The sequence below is a fragment of the Salvia hispanica genome, unplaced genomic scaffold (assembly GCF_023119035.1).
Source record: "Salvia hispanica cultivar TCC Black 2014 unplaced genomic scaffold, UniMelb_Shisp_WGS_1.0 HiC_scaffold_545, whole genome shotgun sequence".
Taxonomy (NCBI): Eukaryota; Viridiplantae; Streptophyta; class Magnoliopsida; order Lamiales; family Lamiaceae; genus Salvia; species Salvia hispanica.
The window spans coordinates 50,638-75,998 of record NW_025952295.1 but is presented as its reverse complement, the minus strand read 5'-3'; the positions used below and the strand labels follow the sequence as shown (position 1 = coordinate 75,998).

At 35.3% G+C, this 25,361-nt stretch overlaps 2 protein-coding genes, 1 long non-coding RNA gene and 2 pseudogenes across 3 annotated transcripts; 3 read left to right on the top strand and 2 right to left on the bottom strand.

The window, feature by feature from the left end:
• Positions 1–1,241: 1,241 nt before the first annotated feature.
• LOC125199538 lies at positions 1,242–1,677 on the bottom strand. Its single transcript, XR_007172599.1, has 3 exons — positions 1,605–1,677; positions 1,466–1,528; positions 1,242–1,389 (listed from the first exon to the last, which is right to left on the bottom strand). It is a non-coding gene; the product is annotated as an uncharacterized LOC125199538 (long non-coding RNA).
• Positions 1,678–2,169: 492 nt separating this feature from the next.
• LOC125199541 lies at positions 2,170–4,330 on the top strand (annotated as a pseudogene).
• A 2,597-nt stretch (positions 4,331–6,927) lies between these two features.
• Positions 6,928–7,450, top strand: LOC125199535 (ethylene-responsive transcription factor 14-like). The gene is made up of 2 exons (XM_048097529.1): positions 6,928–7,071; positions 7,115–7,450. Exons 1-2 carry the CDS (start codon positions 6,928–6,930, stop codon positions 7,448–7,450), a joined length of 480 nt encoding a protein of 159 aa, XP_047953486.1.
• A 9,992-nt stretch (positions 7,451–17,442) lies between these two features.
• Positions 17,443–20,873, top strand: LOC125199539 (annotated as a pseudogene).
• Positions 20,874–22,580: 1,707 nt separating this feature from the next.
• Positions 22,581–24,453, bottom strand: LOC125199543 (thioredoxin H9-like). Its single transcript, XM_048097530.1, has 5 exons — positions 24,311–24,453; positions 24,193–24,223; positions 23,998–24,120; positions 23,001–23,123; positions 22,581–22,916 (listed from the first exon to the last, which is right to left on the bottom strand). The coding sequence occupies exons 2-5, from the start codon at positions 24,211–24,213 to the stop codon at positions 22,761–22,763; spliced, it is 423 nt and encodes a 140-aa protein (XP_047953487.1). The 5' UTR covers positions 24,214–24,223; positions 24,311–24,453; the 3' UTR covers positions 22,581–22,760.
• Positions 24,454–25,361: the final 908 nt, after the last annotated feature.

Below are 25,361 nucleotides of genomic sequence, written 5' to 3'. Positions count from 1 at the left end.
GTAATTACAGTTGTTATTATTTTTTTTAACATATATAAAATTTAAAAAAATATTCAAAGCAAGAAAATAAAAAATAAAATACAAAGAAACTTTTATTTTATTTACTTGAAAAAAAATTTAAATAAAAAATTCAATAACATAGTTCAATATTTAAGGTGCAAGAAAACATTTTTTTTTTAAAATATTAGTCAATTAATGAATGAATATGCTAAGACAATTTAAGATCATCATTATCCATTAATATACTAACAAAATGGTACATTGAAAAAAAAATTTTATTGGATCAAAATATTTAATAAAAGAAACAAAGGCAAAAAAATTAAGGAAAATTTTTTATTTTTCATTTAGGTTTTACATTATACTCCCTCCGTCTCACTTTGGATCCCGGTTTATCAAATTTTGGGGCCGTTTTTCCCTTTAAAATTTGAAGGGTAAAAATAATAAAAAAACCCAAAAAATAAGTAAAAAAAAGTTAAAAAAAAGTCTCAAATCCCTCAATTTATTTATTACACATTTAATTAAAATGGGGGCCCCTTTCCAAAATAAAAATTTATTTATTCAACCAAACCTTAAAAACCCCAATAAGGGGCTAAAGTGACGGTGAAGTATATAATTTCACTTGTCAAGAACATATTAGTTGGGCGAGCAACTCATATTGAAACTTAATATGTCTAGATTAGGGAAAACTTTTACTCATGAAATTAAGCTAATTGACAAGAACTAATCAAAACTAAAATTGGAAAACTAACTAATTAGTACTTAGTAGATATCGTTGGACTTATTATTTATACGGTTTGATTATTAACGGGTTGATTCGTAATAATCCAACTCGTTAAATTCACACTCGAATACGACCGTTAAGAAAATCCTCAATCGAAACGGCACATGCTAGATTCAAACACAATATGAGTCACATACAACACTAACTTGTTAGAGTATGCTTTTATTTGAAAAAAAGGGCCCAAAAAAAAAATAACTCTAACTTCTTACGATAACCCGTAAAGAAATATATCAAGACTTTGAAATTGGGAATAAAATTTAACATTAAAACTTTATTTTATCGATTTTATATTAAAACTAGGTGATACTCACTTAAACTATTTATTCATTTCCCGTCAATTGTGTTTAAATCTTGAGTCAAATATAAAGTGCATACATAGGTCAAGAAAAGAACTAAAAGTAGGCCCAATAAGATTTTAACGAAAGTATAGTGGAACATATGGAACTAATTAATAAGTCCATGACAGTGAAAATTGAATTTCATTTCTCAAATGAAACAAGACAAGAAAAGAAAAACTCAATTACTCAACACAACAAATAGATTGATTCGAAATTGAAATCAAGCATCTTGTGGACTCAGACTCTCCCCGCCTTGAATATAAATATATGCTGAAATATTAAAAAAAAATAGGTGAGAAACTATTGGTGTAAAAAGAAGTTGAATGCAGCACTTAAGAAGTTTTACCTTGTTCATTTTCATCTTCTTCTCTTCTTCCTTGTCTCTCAGTGATCGAAGACGAGATGTCATCTGCAGTAGCCACAGATATATATTGACAAATTTGTTTCGAATGTGATTGAAAATGATCAAATGAAATGGTTATTACCATGCAAGCTAAGTTGATTTGGTTGAGGCGATAGAGGCGGTCGAGCTCAAGCTCGAGCTGCTTCTGCGCCTCCCTCGATTAGAATCTCCTTGATTGCCGAATCCAGCATCAGGGACTTGTCTCTCAGTGCCTCCTCGCACCTTAGTGTCTCGAGCCTTTTCAAAGATGGATCAACCGCCTCCTCGTTGAGTTGGGCGGAGGGAGGAACATTCTCTTTGTTGGAGATGGAAATATCGACGCGTGGCTTTGGATTCGTGTCACCGGAGGAGGATCCATTCCTCGGTGCAAGTGCTCTCCGGTGGCCAGAGAATGTTAGAAACATTTTGATTTGCTATTGAGGTTTGGAATGTATTCATTTCCCTTAAAACAAGTTTTTTTTGGAGGAGAGTGGTTTGAAATATTAAAGTTGTGATTTGCAAAGCTTGGATTTCTACAAAGCAGTCTTCAAAATTCAAACATTTACCCATCCTTTTTCCTTTATTAACAGTAAACAAAAAGAGATGATTTTATAGGGGGAAAATAAGATTGAAAATGGTTAAAATTGAATGTTGGAGGAAAAGCATTGTTGTTTGAATGAAGTCCACAAACGGAGACATGTAAAGGATAAACTGATTGAGGCGCCAATTCCAAACCAAACAACGCCCAATTTCCATGGCCTCTCTCGTATCCCCCACCGCCACTGCGCTTCAATTCCGCCGCTCAAACCCTAATTTGCCTTTGATTTGGTCCATTACCAGAAGGAATTTCTCCATCAAATGCAATGCGCTCTTCAACGACAATCTGTTGACTTATAACTCCATCCAATTGGAGCAATCCCTCACCCAATTCCAGCAACTCGCCGCAGATCTCCCGGAGGTCGAGAAATGGGGATTGCTAGTTTTCGCCGGGGTTTCCTGGCTTTACTTGACGGCGAGGCCCGGGGTCCTCGTCGGAGCCATTGACGCGTACCTTTTAGCTCCCCTGCAGGCGGGAGTGGACGCGCTGAGCGGGCGGCGGAGTTTGAAGAGGACCGATTTCTTAGTCGGCGATAGAGTCGGCGAGGGCTCGTTTGGGATCGTCTACTCCGGAGTAGTCGTGCCCAAAAATTACACCGTTGATGAGAATCTCCGGAGTAAATCGAGACGGAATCGGATTGACGAAAGCTTTAAGGATAAGGTTATCCTCAAAAAGGTAATAGTTCAATCCGCCATTAATGTTAAATCGTTGCTCTATTGATGATCATCAGAATTCAGGTCAAAATTGGGGTTAAAGGCGCTGTGGAGTGTGGGGAGTTTGAAGAGTGGTTCAATTACAGGCTATCTCGAGCTGCTCCAGAAACTTGTGCAGAATTTCTTGGTAGCTTTGTTGCAGACAAAACCAACACTCTCTTCACAAAGGGGAGAAATGGCTTGTTTGGAAATACGAGGTGATCATTCTTAATTTCCTTTGTGAAGATGAAGAATGATAAATTAGTTTTTGATTAATTGATTGAGTAATTTTGATTTAGGGAGATTTGGACTTGGGAGATTACATGAAAGATCGAAACTTTCCTTTGAATTTGGAGTCTGTGATGTTTGGAAGAGTTCTGCAAGGGGTGGAATCAATGGAGAGGAATGCTCTGATAATCAAGCAAGTAATGCGACAGATAATAACATCGTTGAAGAAGATACACAACACGGGAATAGTTCACCGTGATGTGAAGCCCTCCAATTTGGTGGTCACCAAGAAAGGGCGGATCAAACTGATTGATTTTGGGGCAGCCACGGATCTCCGCATAGGGAAAACTACATCCCTAACCGTGGTTTGCTTGATCCTGACTACTGCCCGCCCGAGCTCTACGTGATGCCTGAGGAGACTCCCATTCCCTCCGCCAGAGCCCATCGCAGCCCTTCTCTCTCCAATCTTATGGCAGGCAGGTATACTACATAGTACATTATTGGCAAAATTCTCAAGTAGATGGATATAGGCAAAGCATTCCGTGTTTGCCACTTTTTTTTCACTTCCGAGAAAGGGAAAGATGATCTCAATTTCGGAAGATGCATATGGATAGCACGTCTCTTAGTTCAAGTAGTTAGTGAAGTAGACTAGTGTTACTTATTACCCTGGGTTGGAGTCATCTTAGAGGCAAAATTTTACTAAAAACTTTAGAACCGACATGGATTTTAATTCGCAATTGGTAGAGTAAGAGAGATGAAAAAGTCTGGTTCTCCAACCACTTAAACATTGTTTGTGAAGGGATGCGACGCTATCCATATGCGTCTTTCCCTTTCTCGAAATTGAAAGAATTCCGCCAAACACAGAATGTTTAACCTATATTCGTCTACTTTGAGAATTTTGCCACATCATTCAACACCGCAAACCCTATTCATTTCATTCTAATAGTAATCTTGTGGTTGGCAGCTGAATAGTCCAGATCTATTCGATATGTATTCTGCTGGGATAGTTCTGCTTCAAATGGCGACACCGGGGCTGAGGTCTGCAGCGGGCTGAAGAATTTCAACAACGAATTGAAGGGGGCTGGATATGATTTGAATAGATGGAGGGAGAAGACGAGGATGAGAGCTGATTTGAGCATTCTAGATCTTGATTCTGGTAGAGGCTGGGATTTGGCAACCAAGCTTGTGTCGGAGAGGGCGTGTTCAAAAGAGGGCGTTTGTCAGCAGCAGCTGCGCTCAGACATCCTTTTTTTTTGCCAGGTGCTGACTGCTGCTGCTGCTCTCTCCAAATTAAATTTCATCAACCAATAGGTTTCTGTTGATTTTGGGGATGTGATTGTGAGTCACTGCAATTTAAAACCAACCAATTTTTTGGGATATTGGCCTAGTATATATGTCTATTTTTTTTGTACCGCCTAAATTTTGAAGTTTCCCTTTTTAAGAAAACCCAAAATGCAGCCCCCTTTAAAGATCTAACTTAGGGGGGAAAAAATTTTCAAATATATTACTTATTGTCCCCAAAAATACCAAAACAACTTTTTTGATATACTTTAATTTTATACGGGACGGAATCAATTTTTCTATACCGTGCATCCCGGGAAATATAAATTTTTCCTTTATATCCCGTATTCATATATCGCGGTATACCCACCCTCGATACATACCGAAGATTGGTGTGTATAAAATATTACAAAATCCCCGTCCCAAAAAAATAAAATTTAGATGCCAAAAATTAATATAAAATTTGGGAAAAAGAGAAGAAAGAAATAGTTATTTATATATATAGTATTTTAGTAAAGAATGTGGCCCACCATATTAGAGAGAAGGTTTTTCCCCCCTATCCAAGAAGAAATTTCATTTTTTAAAAAACCCCCCCTCTTATCTCTTTTTTTTAAAATATTTTTTAAATATTTTTTTTTTTCTCCGACCAACCTAAAACTCCTCCTAAAAAATTTCGCCATAAAAAAGTAAACCCGGGGAAAAGGGATTTTAGGGGGTAGTAATTTAAGAGAATTATTTAGATATGAAATTTTCTGAATATACTCCCCCCCGGGGCCCCAAAAAAGATGACCCCTTCCCCCGACGGGGTTTTATGATTTTTATTTTGGGAAAAACTGAGGGGGGGAAATTGTGGGGGTAAAGGTGATTTGGGCCGCTGTTTCCAATTTTGAATGAAAATTCATGGTGAAAACCAAAAACGAAAAGGGGGCCCTCTTTAAAGGGCGGAAAAAGGAGATATTATTTAAAAAAAAATTTAGATAAATTAAAAAACAAAAAAAATATTGATTGGGAGTTGAACCCCAAAACTGTAGTTCATAGTAGTTGGTAAGTAACAAATGCTCAAACAAAGGTTTTAAACACGCTTTTTCCATGGTAATCTCACACACTCGGATATGCCATACATGCTAGGTAGGCAGTGGTGTTGCTCAAAATATCGTTAAAGCAAGGCTCCGTTGCATTGTGTGAGCAACCAAGACAGCTGGTATTTGAATGAGCCCCCAGAGAATCACATCTAAGCGGGGCTAAACTTGAAGTTAAGTTCACTAACTGTTTCAGTTTACCATGTTTGCAGAGGGGTATGGGACCTTATAGAAAACTAGCGAATGATTCATAGAAGGTCAAGAGTCTATTGTCGTTTTTTGATGTCTGCTAAATTTAAAGGGGGAGTAGCTGCAACCCATTGGATGGACCTGAGAAAAGCGCTGCTTCATTTAATTGTATATTTTGTTCCCTCCCTTGCCCCAAAAAAAAAATTAAAAAAAAAAAACAATCAAATTTGATTTGAACCATGGAGTAGTTAATTCGAAATAATAAAAATGAATTCAGGTAATTGATTACTACTAGTACAAAGGGAGTAGTAAAACATGGAGCTGCTTGGTAAAATTAATGAAATTGATAATCACATTTTTTTAACTCATTTACTAATATTTTTTTTTAAAGTTATATAGTTGATTTTTTTTTTTGTTTCTAAAATAAAAATTTTTTTGCCCAAATTAATATATCACGTAACAAATTAAAATTTGATATATGATATATTAATACAATTGAGTTTATGATTTAATTTTAAGAATTTTATATTTTTAATTTTAATACCCTCCGTTTCACCATAGTTGAGGCAAATTTTTCGCACGGAGTTTTAGGGAATATTTGGGAAAAAAAAAAATAAAAACGTAATTAAAGAGAGGAAAAAATAGAGAAATAAAGATGTAATAAAGAGAGAGAAAAAGTAAAAAGAAAATGAAAGAGAAAAAAAAATTCTTTTATAGAAATGCTTATAAAGAAAATTTTGAAATGGAAAAATGAAACATGGGGGGTATTTACTTTTCAATTTTTTTCAATTCTTAATTTAAAGTTACAATTGAATTCCAATGGTATGTTTTTTTTTTTAATTTATTTTGACAAGATAGTAATTATTTAATAAAAAAACATCCCATAATTAAAATAACCTTATTAAAACAAAAAAAAGGAAAAAGGAAAAGAAAACTTACCTATGCGTTTCATTCTCAGCATTGCTGGGAATCTCCTCCCCTATAATTTTTAGAATCGTCCAATTAGAATAACGAATATGAAAATCATGAATATCTACATATGTGTATAAGCATGTATAAAGATTTTTATGTTATGTGAAAAAATCGTATTCTAAAAATAAAAATCTACTTAAAATAACATGAGTATATTAGTTCAAATATAAGTATACAATTATGGAAAATAAAAAAAAAAGAGGATTATTATATAGAGACATTATGTCCTAAAATAATTGTGAAGAAATACAAATAAAATTGTAGGCCTGGAGATTCCATCCCAAAATTATTACTAGTACTTTTTCACATTATTAGCAAATTGTGTTAACCTTGAATGTCACTATATAAACTCAATTGAATCGCATAACATTTTCATTTTTCTGCAAAATGTATCGGGGCGTGCGGAGAAGGTCAGACAAGTATAGAGCGCAGATAAAAGGGTTGGAGGAGAAGGGTAAGCAGAGTCACCTTGGGACCTTCGACACGGCCGAGGAAGCCGCCATGGCCTACGACTATGCAGCCCGCTCCTCCGTGGCTCCAAAGCCTACACCAACTTCGTCTATCCTGACGGCAGGCAGAGTGGCTCCTCACCAACATCCCTGCCCCGAAAGCTCTCAGCCGGAACACCCCCCGCCCCAGCCGCGGTGGATACAACTATGGCGGCGGCGGCTGCAATGCGGCCACCAGCAAGGCTACTACGGACAGGTGGATTACGGGCAAAACTCTGGGGTTTGGGCAGGTGGAGCACCCGCAATGGGCTGAGCTGCCACCGCTGCCGCAGGACCTCACGAGCACCTCGGCGGTGGAATACGGAGGCCAGTATATGCCGCCTCCGGGGCCGGCAGTAGCTACTCCGGCGGCGGAGGGTATGGGTATGGGTATGGATGGTAGTGAGTGTTTGGTGGTTTAGGGTTTATTAGTATTGCATGGTTTTTTGTTGCTTATTGAGTTATCAATTTTTGCGATTTTACTTAATTAGATTTACTTCCGTTGGATTTTTATTTAGAATCGATGTTTGCGTTTTTCTCCAGTAAACTTTTTGTCTTTCCTTTTACCTAATCTACATTATATTGTCATCAGTTTAAATAATAGTAGTACTACGCAAAGACTCCTAGTTCTTTATAGTTGAGTCATTTTTCCATTTCTGGAAAGTTTCTTCATAGTTGAGTCATGTCTATATACGGTAACTTTTTTCTCTTTCTTACTTTACTCTCTCTTACTTTATTCTCTCTAATTTATTCACTTTATACTTTATTTTAGGGGTGTCGAAAGCGGTACCGCACCCGATTTAGCTAAATGGCAGTCCCGATACCGTCCCGCACTAAGTCGGGTATAACCCGATACCGAATCGGGTATCCCGCACTCCGACGCTGCGGGTACCTGACCCAACATGGTTTTTTTTTTTTTTTTTATAAATATTCTTCTCTTTTATTATTTATTTATTTTATATAATTTGCACACTTTCAAAATTCCAAAAGTTCATATGAGCATTTGTACAACTAATATGTTGTATCTTGTATAGTGCGGCTGCATCACATATTAAGTTTATGCATAAATGTAATTAACAATAATACAGTATATTAGAAACTGAAATATACTCCAAGACCAAGACAATAAGTATATTATAAAACATAGTACAAATTATTCATATGAGCGCATAATAAGTATATAATAAAACATACAAATTATTCATATGAGCTTGCACAGATACTCATTTCTTAACAAAATATTATGAAATGCTCCAGAAACTAAGATATCATAAAAGCACGATGAACACAAATTACTAATAAAAATATAGTATATTCTAACTGGAGGTAAAAAATAAAAAATAAAAAATTATAAATACTTATATAAATATCGGATATTTCGGGACAAACGGCTATACCCGAGCGGGTATTGGGTATACCCGAACCCGCAAAACCCAAAATATGAATACCCGACCCCGCCCGTTTCCCGATTCCGTCGGTAGCTGGTACCCGATACCCGCGTATCGGGTCGGGTGAGAATTACCCGTTACCCGCTACCCGTTTCGACACCCCTACTTTATTCTCTCTACCTTTTCCTCTCTCTTACTTTTTTATCTATTTATTTAACACACCCAATATTCATCTCTAAAACTCGTCCGAAAAGTTTCACCTCATCTATGGCAAAACGGAGGGAGTACTATTCTATAACATGTTTGAATGGTTTTGGTGAGAGATATATGGCTATGTGAGTGGAGAATTCCATGTATAAATGATATTCCATCCGTCTCCGATTAAGAGTCCTGCTTTTGAGGGCACGGGTTTTAAGAAATGTAAAGAAAAGTTGGTTGAAAAAGTTAGTGGAATGTGAAACCCATTTTTTATATTGGTTTATAATAAAATGTGAGTGAATTGAGTTAATGGAATGCGGGACCTACTTACTATTTTATGGTAAAAATGAAGTGTGACTCTTAGTTGGGACGGATCGAAATAGAAAAGTGTGACTCTTAATCGGGATGAGGGAGTAGTACTTAATAATTACTCCATAATTAAATTAATAAGATGTTTACTCTTTAATGCCTAAGTTTTAATGAATAAGTTTGAATGTAGAAGTTTTCAGACCATAGGGTATCTCTAACCATTTATATCAAATTTAAATTCATTTCGGTATATATCACTAAAAAGTTACTACTATTTTTTTACTTCAATTATTTATACCAAATCAAATTTTACATTATTTTTCTACTATATGTCACAAATTTTTGCAAAAGCTTCATATTTGGACTTTGGTATTGTTCCACAAAACAACACAAAAATGAGTTTGGGTTTATTAATATATATGATTAGAGAAGTTTTCGCAACAAATTAAAATGAGTTGGTGTATGGTTAATTGTGAAAAACTCAAATGTTGAACATGTATTTTACATAGGATATATCATCATTTAAACGTTAAACTATATTGATGCGTTTAGATTTTAAAATATTTTTTTCAAATTATTACTGTTTGAGTTGATATACTAGAAATCACGTTTCGAATGATTGAATCTCGTAAAACTCTTATTTTATTTTTCAAGGAATAAAACATATTATTTTTGTCATAATGTTGTTATGTTTTACATTTAATAGATGTTAATTGCATGTTTAAATGTATAAGTTATTAACTTAACAAAGTCTAAGTCTTTGTTTTAGTAGAGGTTGTGCGGCGTCACTTTAAGGTAACACGTCGTTCTAAACAAAGAAAAAGAAGAATTTCACAACCTAGATGGAATTAGACTATCCATCGTGAAAGGTTGGCAATGTCAGTCCCCATATTTCTAAGCTTTCGAAATAAGATGACATTGGTGTGGTATAAGAACCGGATCTAATAAACAAGACTTGTCCTCGGCTATCTCTGGAAGGCGAGGTCTTGATAAATGGAGTATTTGTTTTTTAATCAATGTAGGTTAGCATTGAGCATACGGTATTGATTATGCATTACTCGACTTATCAAATAGTGCGAGTTTTGTAACCCAATAATCGATATATTGGGTAGTGGTGATTAATATCTAGCGGTGCTAGGATTGCTATTATATTGAATCGTAGCGAGGTGAGTCTCATTTGATAATGTCCTCATGAAGAGGAGCGCGAAACAAGGCTTTATTATTCGAACCTAGCTAGTTGGAGTTTGATCACTCTATGAATAATAAATAAGCTCCATCGAGTCACTTGAATTAATAAGAAGTTAATTAAGTCCATAGCGACATTAATTAATTAATGGACATTTTTATTTTGCGCGGGAAATGAAAGTTAAAACGAAAAACCGGATTACTTATAATTTCGGATTTGGAGGGGGAAGTTAATTTACCCCAGGGGTTCTTGTTATTCCAATTAAAGCTTATTTTAAAATTTTGGGGGTTCAATTTAATTAAAATAGAAAATTTGGGATGGTTTTTCCCAAAACCCCAAAATGCCGGGGCCCAAAGAACTTTATAAATAGGAGAATAAAGGAGCAAAAATAAAATTTTTTAACCAAAATTTTCCCCCCTTTTAAAGAGAGGGTTAATTTTTCATCTCCTTTTAGGAGTAGAATTTTTTTTCTTTATTTAACCCAGTATTTGTCTCCCCTATAGGGGGAAAGGGAACGATAAACCCTGTTGATTAAAAGTACCTATAAATTTTTTTGGAGAATTAATTGGTATTATTTCGTTGTAAAAGCTGTTTTAAATTTAAAATTCTTAAAACATATTAATTTGTTTTGAGTATAATAAATGAAATTCAATGATTTTTTAAATAATCGAAATAGATAGATTATTATGTGATTTATTTGCTCGATTAATAATTGTTTAAAATTTTGATAATCTCATGTAAAAATCCCCGCTCCCCGCCTTCAATTTCTTTTTCTCAAAATATTGCGTTTATTTTTGGTACCTGAAATCTTGAATACTATAGGAATATAATTTGCCTTTTTCTGAAATCTAAATCTAGGTGGGATTCAACTTTTTTCTTCCCGGGGGAAAATACTTTTAGTCGATAACTTAATAATTTTGCCATATTTACAAGGAAATAAAGATACAATTTTCCAATGATTCTCAATTTTTCCCAAATATTTTTTTTTTCCCAATTTTATAATTCTGGTTTTTAATAAAGTAAGAGTATAATTTAATTAATGATATGTTAACTATTTAATGAACAAATTTTAACGAAAAAGTTGGAAATAAGTATTTAATGAAGTAAGAGTATAATTTAATGATATATTAACTTTTTTTTTGGTGTCATATTATAATGCTTATAGCCCCTTAACCCAAAATTAAGAACCCAAATCTCCCCTTTAGTTTTTTAAAAAAATAAATTTAGATTAAATTTTAAAATTCAAAAAAAATAAAAAAAAAAATATAAAACCAAAAAAATAATATCCCTTTAATTATCATATGAAAATTTCCTGTGAATTTTTTTTCATATCAAAATAGTGTATTAAAAAATATCAACAAATGAAAAAGAATATATCAACACTATAAAGGAAAAATAACACATATTTTTTGGGAGTTTTCAGGTTTTATTGAGATTTTTACATGGTTTTATTGAGTTTTTTTGATGTATTTGTTGATAAAAATCGGTTATCAACGTGTTTAAAATTTAAAAAAAAAAAAATATAAAATTTCATCACCCAACGCCGCCGAACATATAATTGAGATCTCGTTTAAAACCCTTTATAAAAAATTTTTAATTATTTTTTTTATAAAAAAAATTAAATCAAGAGTTACGAAAATTTTAAAAGTTTTAAGATGATTTTAATGAGAGAAATTGACATTAATCCCCTTTTTAATTTTATTTATTAATTTTTTTAAATTTTAAAAATATAATTCATGTGACATTATTTCAATCACTAGATCTTCTAATTTTTATAGCTAAGATTTAGTTTTATTTTAGATTGCTAATTAGTTAGCAATTGATCACTCATATTTAATGCATAAATTTTTAACGAAAAGGTTGAAGATACAAGTTTTTTATGGGTTTTTTGGGAAAGTGGATGTGTTTAAATAGGATATATCATCATTTTAAAACGTTAAACTATATTCATTTTTTTAATAATTGGGTTTAGATTTAAAATATTCTTTAAAAAATTTTTTTTTATTTTTTTTCTCAGAGTATGTTCTTTTAGATTTTCCCCAAAACTTGAATAATTTTAGGATTCTATTTTTTTTTCTTTTTTTTTTTTTCGAAATCAAAGTGGAAAATCAAACCCCCTTTTAATTGTTGGAAAAAAAACTTTAAGTCGACAAATTAAACAATTTGGGCATTTTTATATGAGGGAATTTTTTGGAAAAAAAAATCTTATTTTTTTTAAAAAATTTTGTGTTTGCTTTTTTTTTTAATCAAAATTTTGAAAATAAATTTAAAAATTTTAAAAAAAAGGAAAAATATAATTTCAAGTTTATAGAATTTAATTCCCATATTTTTCAAGCTGTTATTTTTACCAGTTTTAGGATGGATTCTTACATATTTATTTTGCAATGCAGTATAATTTTTTATCATTTTACCCAATTATTATCTTATAAGTTAATAATTAATTAATTTAATTTTAAAAATAATTTTTAAAAATTTTTAAATTTATACTTATTTTTCAAAAAAAAAAATTATTATATTATTATTTTATTGTTTAAATTAAATTTTAAATTTAGAATTTTGATAATATGTTAAACACGGGAAAAATGAAGGGTTTTTAGAAATCATTTCCCCCGATTCATTTTCTCGGGGAATCATATTTCTTGTCAACTTTACTTTCTTGTAAAGCAAAGAAGTCATTTATGTATATTTTAATATTTTTCAAATTAATAAAATCCTACTTTTTAAATAGATAACTTAACAATCTTTGTATCATTAATATCTCACAAAATTAATTGTAACTTGAAAACAATTGGCCCCAATAAAAAAACATTTACTAATTTGGGCTGCAAGTCTCAACTATAGCATGTACTAGTAATTGTTTCCATAAGTGTAGAACTCAAGATACAAAATTAGAATTAAGAAAGCTGGTAGACGTATTCATGTATTTCAGTTTCATACAAGAAATATAAATGAAAATTGTATAAAATTGTCTGGAACACTTGAGGTTAAAAATCAATACTAAAGTAGGAGTATATGAGGTCTCTTAACACATGAAAACAATAAGAAGTTGAACAATTTGCTAATAAAATGGTAAGAATATCTTACATAAAGGCAGAAAAGAAAATAGTGTATCTGATCAAACACAATCCAAACTACCAGCTGTAAACTAGAGAAAATCCAAATGTTTATTAGTAAATTCTGCAACTAAGATTAATTACTAAGTCGAGCCGTAGGCCTTCATGCAATGTTGAATCTCCACACCAAAGTAGGGGCAACGTCTTCCAACTAGGACCAACTATCGTATATAGTAATGAAATAACACATGTTATGAAAGCCTAAGATCGGTTATTTACAGCCTAATACAAGCTTTCAGATCGTGGAACATGTGTGATGTGAAATGTCCGAAAGAAGAATCGAAACCGGATAACAAGAAGGAGAGGATGATGTGAATCCGGGTGTTATCAATCATAGAATACAACGATATCGAGGGTCATGGGTTGACGAGAAACCAAGTGGAACCGGAGCCTGATTTCGAACAGTAATTTTCCTATCAATATGTCCAAATTCGATTCTACAATAACCATTGTCTTCGTCTTGGAAAGGGCTTCGCGTGAGTACCTTGCACGCCCCAATCAAAGTCCAGAGAAGAAGTTATAGCCAATTTAAGAAAGTCGCGCGGTGCGTGAAAGAAATGCATGCGGGCTTTTATCCAACTAGAAACGCCCGATCAGGCGTTTTTGTCGAGTATCATGTTTTTTGTCTAGAAAGTTTGGCGCGGCGCGCACCTAGCAAAACGTTCGGTCAGCCATTTGCCAAAATGGCTCATTTTTTACCAAAATTTGTTTTATTTTTCTCTTTTTAGATTTCTAGTATAAATACCCATGTTAAGATTTTTACATGGCAACTTTGAATAATATTGTAAAAACACTCATGTTGAATATTATGTGGACTATTTGTGTTTTGGACTGTATATTAATTATGTTGGGCTTGCTCATTTAATTAATATGTGGCCCAATGTTAATAATAAGTCCGGCCAGTTTTGCAGGCTAGTTACTTATTTGATGCACAGATGCATGCCCAGTAGCAGCTCCACAAGGATCGTGCTTCGAGCCGTTGGATTAATGTGTGTGTTTGTTATGAGTCTACTGACTCTTCGGTTACACATTATTCGATTCCGAACTCCTCTCTCTTGCGCCTTTGCTCGCCTTCTCTCTAACCTCTCTCTAGATTCCGGCCTTGTTCGCGCTATCTTCTCCAGTCTTTGTTCTCACCGTTGATACTTGGTTCTAAAGCTGTTCATCGGTTCGGATCTTGAGTGAAGTGAGACTTAGTGTATTCCTTCCGATCTAGGGTTTCATCCAACTTCGTGTTGGATGTGGTGGTGACTGGAGGTTTCTTCGAGGTTCTTGTGTTGGCGAGTAGTGATCCAGAGTTTGGTGTTGATCCTTGTGTGAGGAGGCTACGTTGGTTGTGTACTCGGTGGCGGGTTTCCAGTCCCCGAGTTCTTTCGATTCTCTCTTTGTGACTTGTGGTAGAAATGAGTGGGGAGGTCCTTGGCTGTGCGGTCACGTTGTGACCGAGCCATATTCCTACTTGTTTCTTTCTTAGTTGCTTAGTTACGTTCGGATATTAGATCCTACGGGATCGTTTCTTGTGTTACTAATATCTTTACTTAAGTGTGCGGGATTCATTGAAGAAGATGAAGACTCGAGTTACGTGTGATACTTGAACTTAGTCAGAGTTCTTCCAATTGTAATTCCTTGTACTAGTGTAGAGTGTAATCTTAGTATCACTCTTGTATTGGCTTGTATCTCCGAGATTAGCCATCTCGATCAATCAAATAAAAGAGGTCCCGTAATTAGCGAATCCCAGGTGGTCGATCCCTACAACTCCAATACTCTTTTGAGAGCATTCCTCTTCATTTTTGAAGATCTATTAAAATCTTTTGTGGTTGCATTTTAATCTATTGTCGACTTAGATTGGATATTAGGAATGCAATTCTAGTTCTTGTGTTGTTAGTTTTGTGGAGCCATTAGATTCTGCTTTGGTGAAAGTTGTCGTGGGTTGCCTTTAGTAGCGGATCCAAAGTAACGAACCCAATGTATAACAAGGGGATATAGTTTGTACACCAAATATTTCTATTTTATTATATATGGAGACACTTCATACAAAAATCGAAGCGTGCGTGGTACGGAGTGGATCTCTAATCCATTTTCCTACTCCATTCCTAACCCACACTCACAACTTATGAAATAATCCCTTTATCCTTAACCATCACTTACATGTATAAGATTATTTTATTAAGTTGTGAGAGGTGTAGGTGTAGGAAAAATGGATTAGAAGATCCCTTCCGAGAAGCGTGGCCAACATTATCCTTGAAGCGGTCGGGAATATCGCCTATGGATTTGGCATGCATATTTCGGTGTTGCGGATCAACAACGACTTGAACGTGCTCTATTCTTCACCACTCTTCAATGATGTTTTGAATGGTGTAGCACCGGAACCGACTTCAATTTCAACGGAAATGCATACCACATGGAGTTTTTATCTGCCGATGGTATCTGCCTTGTGGTTGACTTTGTGAAGACGTTCGGCAATTCGCAAGACCAGGAGACAGATTCTTTGCGCAACGTCAAGAGGCTGCTCGGAAAGACGTCGAAAAAAGCTTTTGGGGTCCTTAAGCCGATTCAACATTGTAAAGGCCCCGTCTCGGCTGTGTGCGTTAAGAATATTGCCGACATCATATACACGTGTATTATCTTGCACAATATGATTATAGGCGATGAAGGTCGAGGGCGGCTAACTTTACGACGAGGATGAAGCGGAAGCTCAACCACGAGGTCTCCCACGCGGGTGTGCATACGACGGTGGGCGAGAGGATCGAAACAAGACACACAATGCGCGGTAGCGAGAATCCACAATGGGCTACAAGAAGACCTAATCAAACACATTTTGACGAAATTCGGCAGCGTAGTGGGTTTTTTTTAAATTTTATGAATTTAATTATGTAATTTTAAATTTTTAGGATTTTAGTTATGTAATTTTAAATTTTTAGGATTTTAATTATGTAATTTTTAATTTATTTTAATTTGTAATAGTAATCGGGTAACTTTAATACATTTTAATATTATGGTAATGTTTTTCTTTAAATTAAATAATGGAATGGTGGACGCTTGAGCGTGTCGCTCGGAAGAGCGTGGATAGAGTGTTGTCTCTTGTCCAAGAAGCGGGGAGTAAAAGTGGGTTTGGCACGTCGTATTACCAAAAGCGGATGTGGATCTCTAAGACATTCAAATATTTTAAATTAGTAAAATAGAAGAAAAGCGATCGATTTTACACTTTAAAGCTTTATGTCACAGTCATACCCCGAATCAAAATTCCAACAAGCTCAATTCTTTATATTTTACTTTATTTTCATTTTTTTCTCATTTTTATTACTTTTTTTTGTGATTATTTAATTATTAAATAAAAATATATATTAAAAATTCTGCAATCAAATATGATACATCAAAATTGTGACCGAGCCATCTAGTTCTATGGAATAAGTAAATAAGGAAGAGGCGGTGAGGGTGGTCCCATGTATGGGAATGGGACCCACATCACAACGTGAGTTCCTTCACTTATCAGGGCCCACTTAACAACCATTGCACAACTCACTCTTACCTAAATTCCACTCATTTTAGACTTTATAAATATACCTATATAAATGTTTTGTTTAATTCATTTTATAATTTGGGTTTTCTTTCATATTTGATCTAAATAAAAATTGGTGTACACAAAACAAAAACCGCGTTAATCAAAACTGGGCCCACCCTTTCTTCTGTTTTGACGCGTTCGCTATTCATCCAACCACAATCAATTTATTCCATTTTTTAAAAATCATAATGCCGAACTCTAAAATACTCCATTAAACTAATATTTTATAATGAAGTATACAAACTACAAAACTTGAAAATAAACTAGATATCAATTTGCTCTTCCACTTGCTGCAATAAAGATAATTTACCAACCCAATAAATACACGACTCCAAAACATTTAATATCTATGTCAATTATTTCAACTGCTGTAAATATAAAATAAGCTTACACGTCATCGCTTAAACTAATTCATTAACTGCTAATCCTGGGCGGAATGGATTTCCTGATTCATTTTTCTTACACCATTCCTAATCCACATTCACAACTTAATAAAATAATTCTACTATTATTTAACCATCATTTATATATATAAGATTATTTTATTAAATTATGACAGATAATGTATTAGGAATTAGGAAAAATGAATTCTATAGCGCTAACTGTCATCTCAAATCTCAAATATAAAAACATTTTTGTATTTAACCTCTCTCTATCCTGTTTTATTGTAATCATATTTCTCTCTCTAAAACGTCCACATTCAACTTCAGCATCTGCAAGCTCAGATTATCTCTGCTGGTTTTTTAATTTTTGTCACTTTCCATTTCTTGCCGAATGCTCGCATTTTTGGAGTTCTGCCGCTGATTTTTCAGGTATTTATTATTGCTTCTTCGTTTTTAATTTGCTTCGAGCTTGCTTTTGAGCTGGATTTCTTCTGGATCTGTGAAATTACGCTACATATCCTTTTTTTTTATTTGCGAGAATGTTTTAATTTCTTGTGGAGCTGACCTGTTGTTAGATCTTAAAGTTGTATTTTAAGTTTAATGTATTGAATTTTATGCTTGTGAAGTTGAGAGCTGAGTTCTGAGCATTGCAGTAATGTTGAATTATAATCAATAATATGTTTATGTTTGGGATGATTTTGAGCAGTTTATAGATCTATTGGTGTGGTTGGAATAGAGGTTAGGGATTGATGTAGTTCAATTTAATTTTTGCAGAAAATAGGTGGCTAATTTCTAGGCTTTTCCAGCCATCATCTATGAAGAACAGCAATAAGCTTGTGGTTGTGTTGGTGGTATTTTTGATTGATGTAGCTTCAGCAGCTGATTACTCACCGACGGATAAGATCTTCTTGAACTGTGGAGGTCCTCCTGATTCGGCGGACACCGATGGCCGGAAATGGACATCGGACATTGGGTCAAAGTTTGCTCTGTCAAGTACCAAGTCTCAAACTGCAACCGCATCGGTACAGAAACCGTCTGTGCCGGAGGTTCCTTACATGTCTGCGCGGATTTTTCAATCCTCCTTCACCTACAGCTTCCCAGTGGCCTCCGGTCGCAAGTTCTTGCGCTTGCATTTCTATCCTGCGTCGTATAATGGCCTAAATGCTTCGGATGCTGTCTTCTCAGTAACTTCTGGAGAATATACCCTGATGAGGAACTTTAGTGCTGCTCTGACCACGGAGGCTCTGAATTACGACTATTTGATGAAGGAGTTCTCTGTAAATGTCCCGGATCAAGTGTTGAATGTCACATTCACCCTCATCTCCGAATGCATCCAACTCGTATGCATTCGTCAATGGGATTGAGGTCATTTCTCATCCGGATATTTACAGCCCGGGTGAGACTGCAATTGTCGTGGTCAGTCCACTGGGTTCAATATTGACAACAGCACAGCGCTGGAGAACGTTTACCGGCTGAATGTGGGTGGAAATGACATTTCCTCATCTGGTGATACAGGTCTGTTCAGATCATGGCGTGATGATTCATATTATATCTTTGGTGCAGCAAATGGGGTTACAGAGGTTCCTGATAACCACGCGATGCATATCCTCCTGACACCCCAACCTACATTGCCCCTCTTGATGTATACAGCACCCTGAGATCAATGGGCCCAAATTCATCTATCAACCAGAATTACAACTTAACTTGGCTCTTCGATATTGATTCTGGATTCTCTTACCTAGTTAGGCTTCACTTCTGCGAGTACAGATGTCATAACCAAGGTAAATCAAAGAGTTTTTAGTATCTTCATGAATAATCAGACTGCAGAGAGCAGGCAGATGTGATTGCTTGGGCAGGTGGTAATGGAATCCCCATACACAAGGACTATATTGTCTTTGTTCCTAATGGGGCTCCCCGGCAGGACTTTTGGCTTGCATTGCATCCTTTCACTTCTATGAAGCCCCAGTACTATGATGCTATCTTGAATGGAGTCGAAATATTTAAAATAAATGATACAACTGGTAATCTTGCTGGTGTCAACCCACAACCTCTTCCACAGACACCAGATGATTTATTGATTAACCAGTCCTCTGGATCTGGTAAAGATAACAAAGCTATTATTGGAGGAGCGGTTGGTGGTGGAATTGCTGCACTTCTTGTTCTTGGTCTGATTGTCTGTGTAGTTGTCCAACGCGGAGGAGAAGAAGGATTCTAGCACTAGTGATGGCTGGCTTCCATTGTCCTTGTATGGAAATTCTCATTCTTCCAGTTCTGCAAAGACAAACACCACAGGCAGTTACGCCTCCTCCTGCCATCAAATCTTTGCCGACACTTTTCTATTGCTGAGATCAAGTCTGCCACTCACAACTTTGATGAGGCTCTCCTGCTTGGGGTTGGAGGTTTGGAAAAGTCTACGTGGAGAGATTGATAGTGGCACGAAGGTGGCAATTAAGCGTGGGAACCCTCTTTCGGAACAAGGTATTCATGAATTCCAAACTGAGATTGAAATGCTGTCAAAGCTTCGCCACCGTCACCTGGTTTCCTCATTGGGTACTGTGAAGAGAACTGTGAAATGATCCTCGTATATGATTACATGGCATATGGAACCCTTCGTGAGCATCTATACAAGACCCAGAAGCCCCCTTGCCGTGGAAACAGAGGCTTGAGATTTGCATAGGTGCTGCTCGTGGCTTACACTATCTGCACACTGGCGCCAAACATACAATCATTCACCGTGATGTCAAGACAACTAATATTCTCTTGGATGAGAAGTGGGTGGCTAAGGTCTCAGATTTCGGTCTCTCAAAAACTGGCCCGTCACTGGACCATACACACGTCAGCACCGTTGTTAAGGGAAGCTTCGGTTATCTGGATCCGAGTACTTCAGGCGCCAACAACTGACTGAAAAATCTGATGTTTACTCCTACGGGGTTGTTCTGTTTGAGATCATATGTGCTCGGCCAGCTCTAAACCCTGCACTTCCCAAAGAACAAGTCAGCTTGGCCAGGGGCTCAGCACTGTTACAAGAAAGGCATCCTCGACCAGATAATGGATCCCTACCTAAAGGGAAAGATAGCTCCAGAATGCTTCAAGAAATTTGCTGAGACAGCAGTCAAGTGCGTGTCCGACATTGGAACGGACCGGCCTTCCATGGGGACGTCCTGTGGAACCTTGAATTTGCGCTGCAGCTGCAGGAGAGTGCAGAGGAGAGCGGGAAGGGTCTTGGCGAGATAGATGTCGACTCATACGACATCACATGCAAGGAAGAAGGACCCTGATTCATCCTCGGGCTTTGATGGAAACATCACAGATTCGAAGAGCAGCGGATTGTCGATGAGCATTGGTGGGCGCAGCCTTGCAAGTGAAGACTCGGACGGGCTAACTCGAGCGCTGTATTTTCTCAGATAATGAATCCCAAAGGGAGGTGATATGATATGAGCAACAACTTTGCTTTGCCCTTTACTCATGGTATTCCTATAACTGCGGGAAGAGGTTTTCTTTATTTGTAATTTTTTTGTTGTATCTTATTTTTAATCTTCTACTTGAATATTTATTTATATTTATATCTCGTGTATCTGTTTGAGCCCAAAACATTTTACAAAACTTTATCCATACTGAAAGATTGTGTAACAATAATTTGTTCCTTTGTTTTCGCCCAATATAGTTGTGTTGTAATAATAGAATTTAGATATAAAGTGGATTTGGCGGAGGGGAGTGTTCTATTGCTAACTCAATACCTAATTGCTAATTACAACTAAATAATAGTCATTAGATATTCAAATTAAGGGCTAGATCATCAATCAAGAAATCTAATAGATCAACAAAAAACAAAAAACGTAAATAAAGCATAGGATTAATTTCATAAAATATCAATATGGGTATTAATGTCAACTAACTACATGTTTAGTTATAACTAACTTTAAAAGAAATCCCAAAACTTTAAATTCATATAACATATATCAAATTAAAGATAATTTTATAAGATTCCAACGATATCATATATGCATATGTTAGCGTCAAAATTTGAAAAAAAATTTAAAAATTTTTCAATTTTTTTAGTAAATGCAATTTTAACTATATAAAATATTCAATATAATGCATGTAGAATGTCAATATAAGCAATGGTTAACATTCTTAAAGCATCGTGTTGACATTCTCACGCATTGTGTTGATATTTCCAAACATATATTGACATTTTCATCAATACCTAATTGGCGTTTTTTAATCTTTTTTTTTTTTATTAATAAAAATGAAAATTACACGTGGCAAATTGTAGACCGCACATTTTCTAAAATTCATGGCCTTAAATTAGTTGTAGTTAGCAATTAAATGATGATTAGCGATGATCACTCCCTTGGTAGAGATTGTATGTTATTATATGTGATGACGTGCACGAGTGAAAGTTGTTAAATATGGGAACAAGTCATCTAATCGGAAATATAGGATCACATTATGGTTTTAACCTGATATTTAAATCTAATCGGAAATATAGGATCACATTATGGTTTTAACCTGATATTTAAATTTAAATTCATTTATCCATAAAAAAAAAAAAAAAAAACTATAGGATAAGATGAATACTGAATCATTGCAATTTCGAGAATTTTTCTCTTTCGTCATACGTCAAGGGTTTGAAAATTAGCAGCAAAAACACATTGTTTGGCAGATTGAATAATCTTGCAAACACTTCACATCATATATATATACATGACATATTATTACCGAATGTCATGTTACCTATTTGCAATTAGAGTACAAAATATTCCAGTTTGTAAGAAGGGGTGATGCAGTGTTGTTAAAAGCGCACCCGGAGAGCAGGCACACTGGGCTCGGAGCCATTGTCCCAACCACCTGGGCCCGGGGAGGCTGGGACGAGAGAGGTGCACACTGGGGCGAGGCTTGGGGGAATGAGGGTTTTCTGCTAAAGAAGATGAAGTAACTAACCTAAATATGTTTATATGTTTGAAAAGTTTCAGTCTGTAATTGATGCACAGTTTTAGGTCTTCAAGATGCATTTATTAGGATTAATTGAAAATTCGAATGTTTTTAAGTGCATGAATTACTTTCTTTTAATCCGCCTCTAAAAATTATGAACTTTTTAATTTTAAAATAGTTAAACAACACTTTTCCCCTATACATTATTTTATTTACAATTTATGTCATTAAATTACACCACGGATGATATGGACCTCACTCACCACTAACATTACTTACAATACTCTTTATCTTTTTCCCTTTACCAATTATACATACGAACTAAACGTTCATACTTTTCTAGGACGGGGGGAGTACATTAAATAAGTTGGGGTGTGCAGTGTTCGAACTATTATTGGCTTATTGCACCCCGGATTTTACATACTCGCCTCGGCGCACCCGACCCCTAACAACACCGGGGATTGATGGGACGTTGGGATGACAAAATACACTCTTTAGGAGTATGTTATAATAACCAAATCCTGAATATCTCACACATACATGATTCTAGCGGTACATAAACAAAATATACCTCTTTTGGATTTACAATTTATATGTCGAAAATGACAAGGAAAAAGAGAAGGTATACCAATTCCTTGAGCTTAATGGCAGGAAGAAACTATGTTGGGCATGGTGGTGCCAGTGAATCTAGTATGGCAATCAATTTCTTCTCTAGTTCTGGTTTATTTGCACCCACGAGTTTGTCGATTTGCTGACCGTCTTTGAGGAAGAAGAAGGTCGGAGTTGCCTTTATATCCCATGATGTGCTGAATTCCTGAGAAGCAAAAAACAAACCTCATACCATATCAGAGCTATTGCATGACCTGTCATTTTTGATCATGTAGGAGCAGAAACTTACTGTTAGTTCATCTACATCGACTGTGAGACACATTATTGAAGGGTGTTTCTCAGACAGCTCGACGAAGAAAGGTGCAATTATTCTACAAGGGCCACACCATGTAGCGCTGAAATTGGCTACCACCTGTCATATGATTAAATCCATGTTAGGAACCACAAGTGCTCCGAGCTTCCACATTTAAGTCAATTATGGTGGTTGGAGTAAAACCACAGATACTAAAACTAGTCACTTCTGCCATTTATGTTTACATATAGTCCTAATTTTTAGTGACCATATGGATGAGTTGCACTTGTGTATCAACACAAATAAAGAAGCTATTTCAGTGATCATTATGTGCCAAACAACAACGTAGACACTAACTAACTGCATCCTTCTTATACATTCTGTAACCCAAGCACACCATTACTAGGGAAGACGACGAGGAAGTTGATACTTGATACTACTACAATAATGTACGAGGCGTGATTGTATTAGATTAATTAATCAATCCTAAGCCAAAAAAAAAAAAAAAAAAGCAAGAGCAAGTAAAATAATAAGTATGGAGTTGTTTGTATGAGTTGCACTTTTGTATCAAGACAAATAAAGAAGCTATTTAATTGATCATTATGATCCAAACAACAACGTAGACACTAACTAACTACATCCTTATTCTCCTTTGTGTAACTCAAACACACCATTACGAGGGAAGATGACGACAACGTTGATACTTTATACTACAACAACAACGCATACGAGGCGTGATTGTAATAGATTAATTTATCACACCTAAGCCAAAAAAAGGAAGCAAGAGCAACGAAAATAACAAGGATGGAATTGTTTAGGGAATAAAGTCCTACTTAAGGAGATTAAAATTAAGTAGTAGCAATTAAATGATTGTTTCTGTTAATTGAGAGCTACAAGATGTTAACTGAGAGCTAAATGATGTACAAAGGCAAATAAAAACCTAAAGCCAAATTCCACATATGGATGGAATTTAGTGAGGTGAAGCAGATACCACAAGCTTTCCATCTTTGTTTGCTTCATCAAGCTTTTGTTCCCAAGATTCCTTGGTAGTGATGAGATGCACATTTCCACCAGTGAATTCAACATTGTGATCGGACTCATCCCCATCATTATAACGCTGCAAGATTACATTTTTAGATTAAAAAAAGGAAAGAGGAAAGCATAGAAACCTAATTTAAGAAGAGCATACCTTAGCAAAGCAATTCCCCATAAGGCTTTATCTGAGAGAAGGGGAAGAAGTATTATTAGGTTAAACAATGCAAAAAATGAAGAAGATGAGAGGGTTTTAGTGAGGAATATGGTTAAACCTTTGCCCACGACGACGGCTACGGCCTACGGAGTGGAGAAACAGAAGATTCCTATGAAATTGAGATGGAGATAAGCCAACCTAATGCGGCAGGGTGGGGCTATCTCCCAGCACCCTACCAAACGCAATTGCAATAAACAAACCTTTTTTAACTTCCGATAAACAGCTAATTATATTGGGAATTCACCACTTAAAACACTTCATTTAATTATTTTATACGCAACTTTTATTCTAACATCCAGTTGTATTGCTTTACAACTCATAATTCTCCTTTTCTCTCGACATTAAAAATAAGAAATACGTAATTATTGAGATAAATACGAGAAAGAATAAAATCAAGAAATTAATAAACTGAAAAAGAGAGATAATAATGTAGAAGAGACGATGAAGTAATACATAACATAATATTCTCTTTTTTATAGGAATGGAAACTTTGGAGACCGGCTTGAATTTTAATTTGAAATTAGTAAAATAAGAGACAAGTAGAAGAACAAATAATTTTAATCGTAATAAGAATGAGCCTCTACCACGTAAGAGAAAAATGTCAAAAAATAAAAGTAGACTAATTATATTGGAGGGACTAAAATAGAAAGAGAAGACTATTATGTGGGAACATGGGAAGTAGCTCACTTTTACCAAAATATGAAATGAGTCATATAATTTGGGACGTTATGAAATGTAATACTCCTATAAATCAATTAACTTGGAACGAAGGGAATATTAGTTAATGAGAGCAACAACAGCCAACACTGTCTCTCGTGACATATTCATGTGTCCAAGTCCCACTAATATATACTTATACAACTTAATTAACTTAGAATGGGTTCATCTTCGAAGTAATTAATCCCTTCCAATATTTTTCTATTGGAGCTCCCTCGTTCCCTTTATTGAACATAATGATGCGAACAGAGCTTTAGTGAGTTCTAATATGCAACGCCAGACAGTTACACTTTTCGGTTTGAGAAATGCATTATTGGAACTAGATTGGAACGACAAGCAGCTCTATATTTGGGGGTTCTTGCTATAGCTGAACGCGGGAGAAAGATCATTTA

What these genes read in the sequence shown, in the direction of transcription:
- LOC125199535 (XM_048097529.1), top strand. Translation starts at nt 6,928, where the DNA reads ATGTATCGGGGCGTGCGGAGAAGGTCAGACAAGTATAGAGCGCAGATA. An exon ending in ACTATGCAGCCCGCTCCTCC is followed by an intron (nt 7,072 to 7,114) that starts GTGGCTCCAAAG and finishes TCCTGACGGCAG; the next exon opens with GCAGAGTGGCTCCTCACCAA.
- LOC125199543 (XM_048097530.1), bottom strand. Translation starts at nt 24,213, where the DNA reads ATGGGGAATTGCTTTGCTAAG. An exon ending in TGGGGAATTGCTTTGCTAAG is followed by an intron (nt 24,121 to 24,192) that starts GTATGCTCTTCT and finishes GTAATCTTGCAG; the next exon opens with CGTTATAATGATGGGGATGA. An exon ending in TCGATGTAGATGAACTAACA is followed by an intron (nt 22,917 to 23,000) that starts GTAAGTTTCTGC and finishes TTTGCTTCTCAG; the next exon opens with GAATTCAGCACATCATGGGA.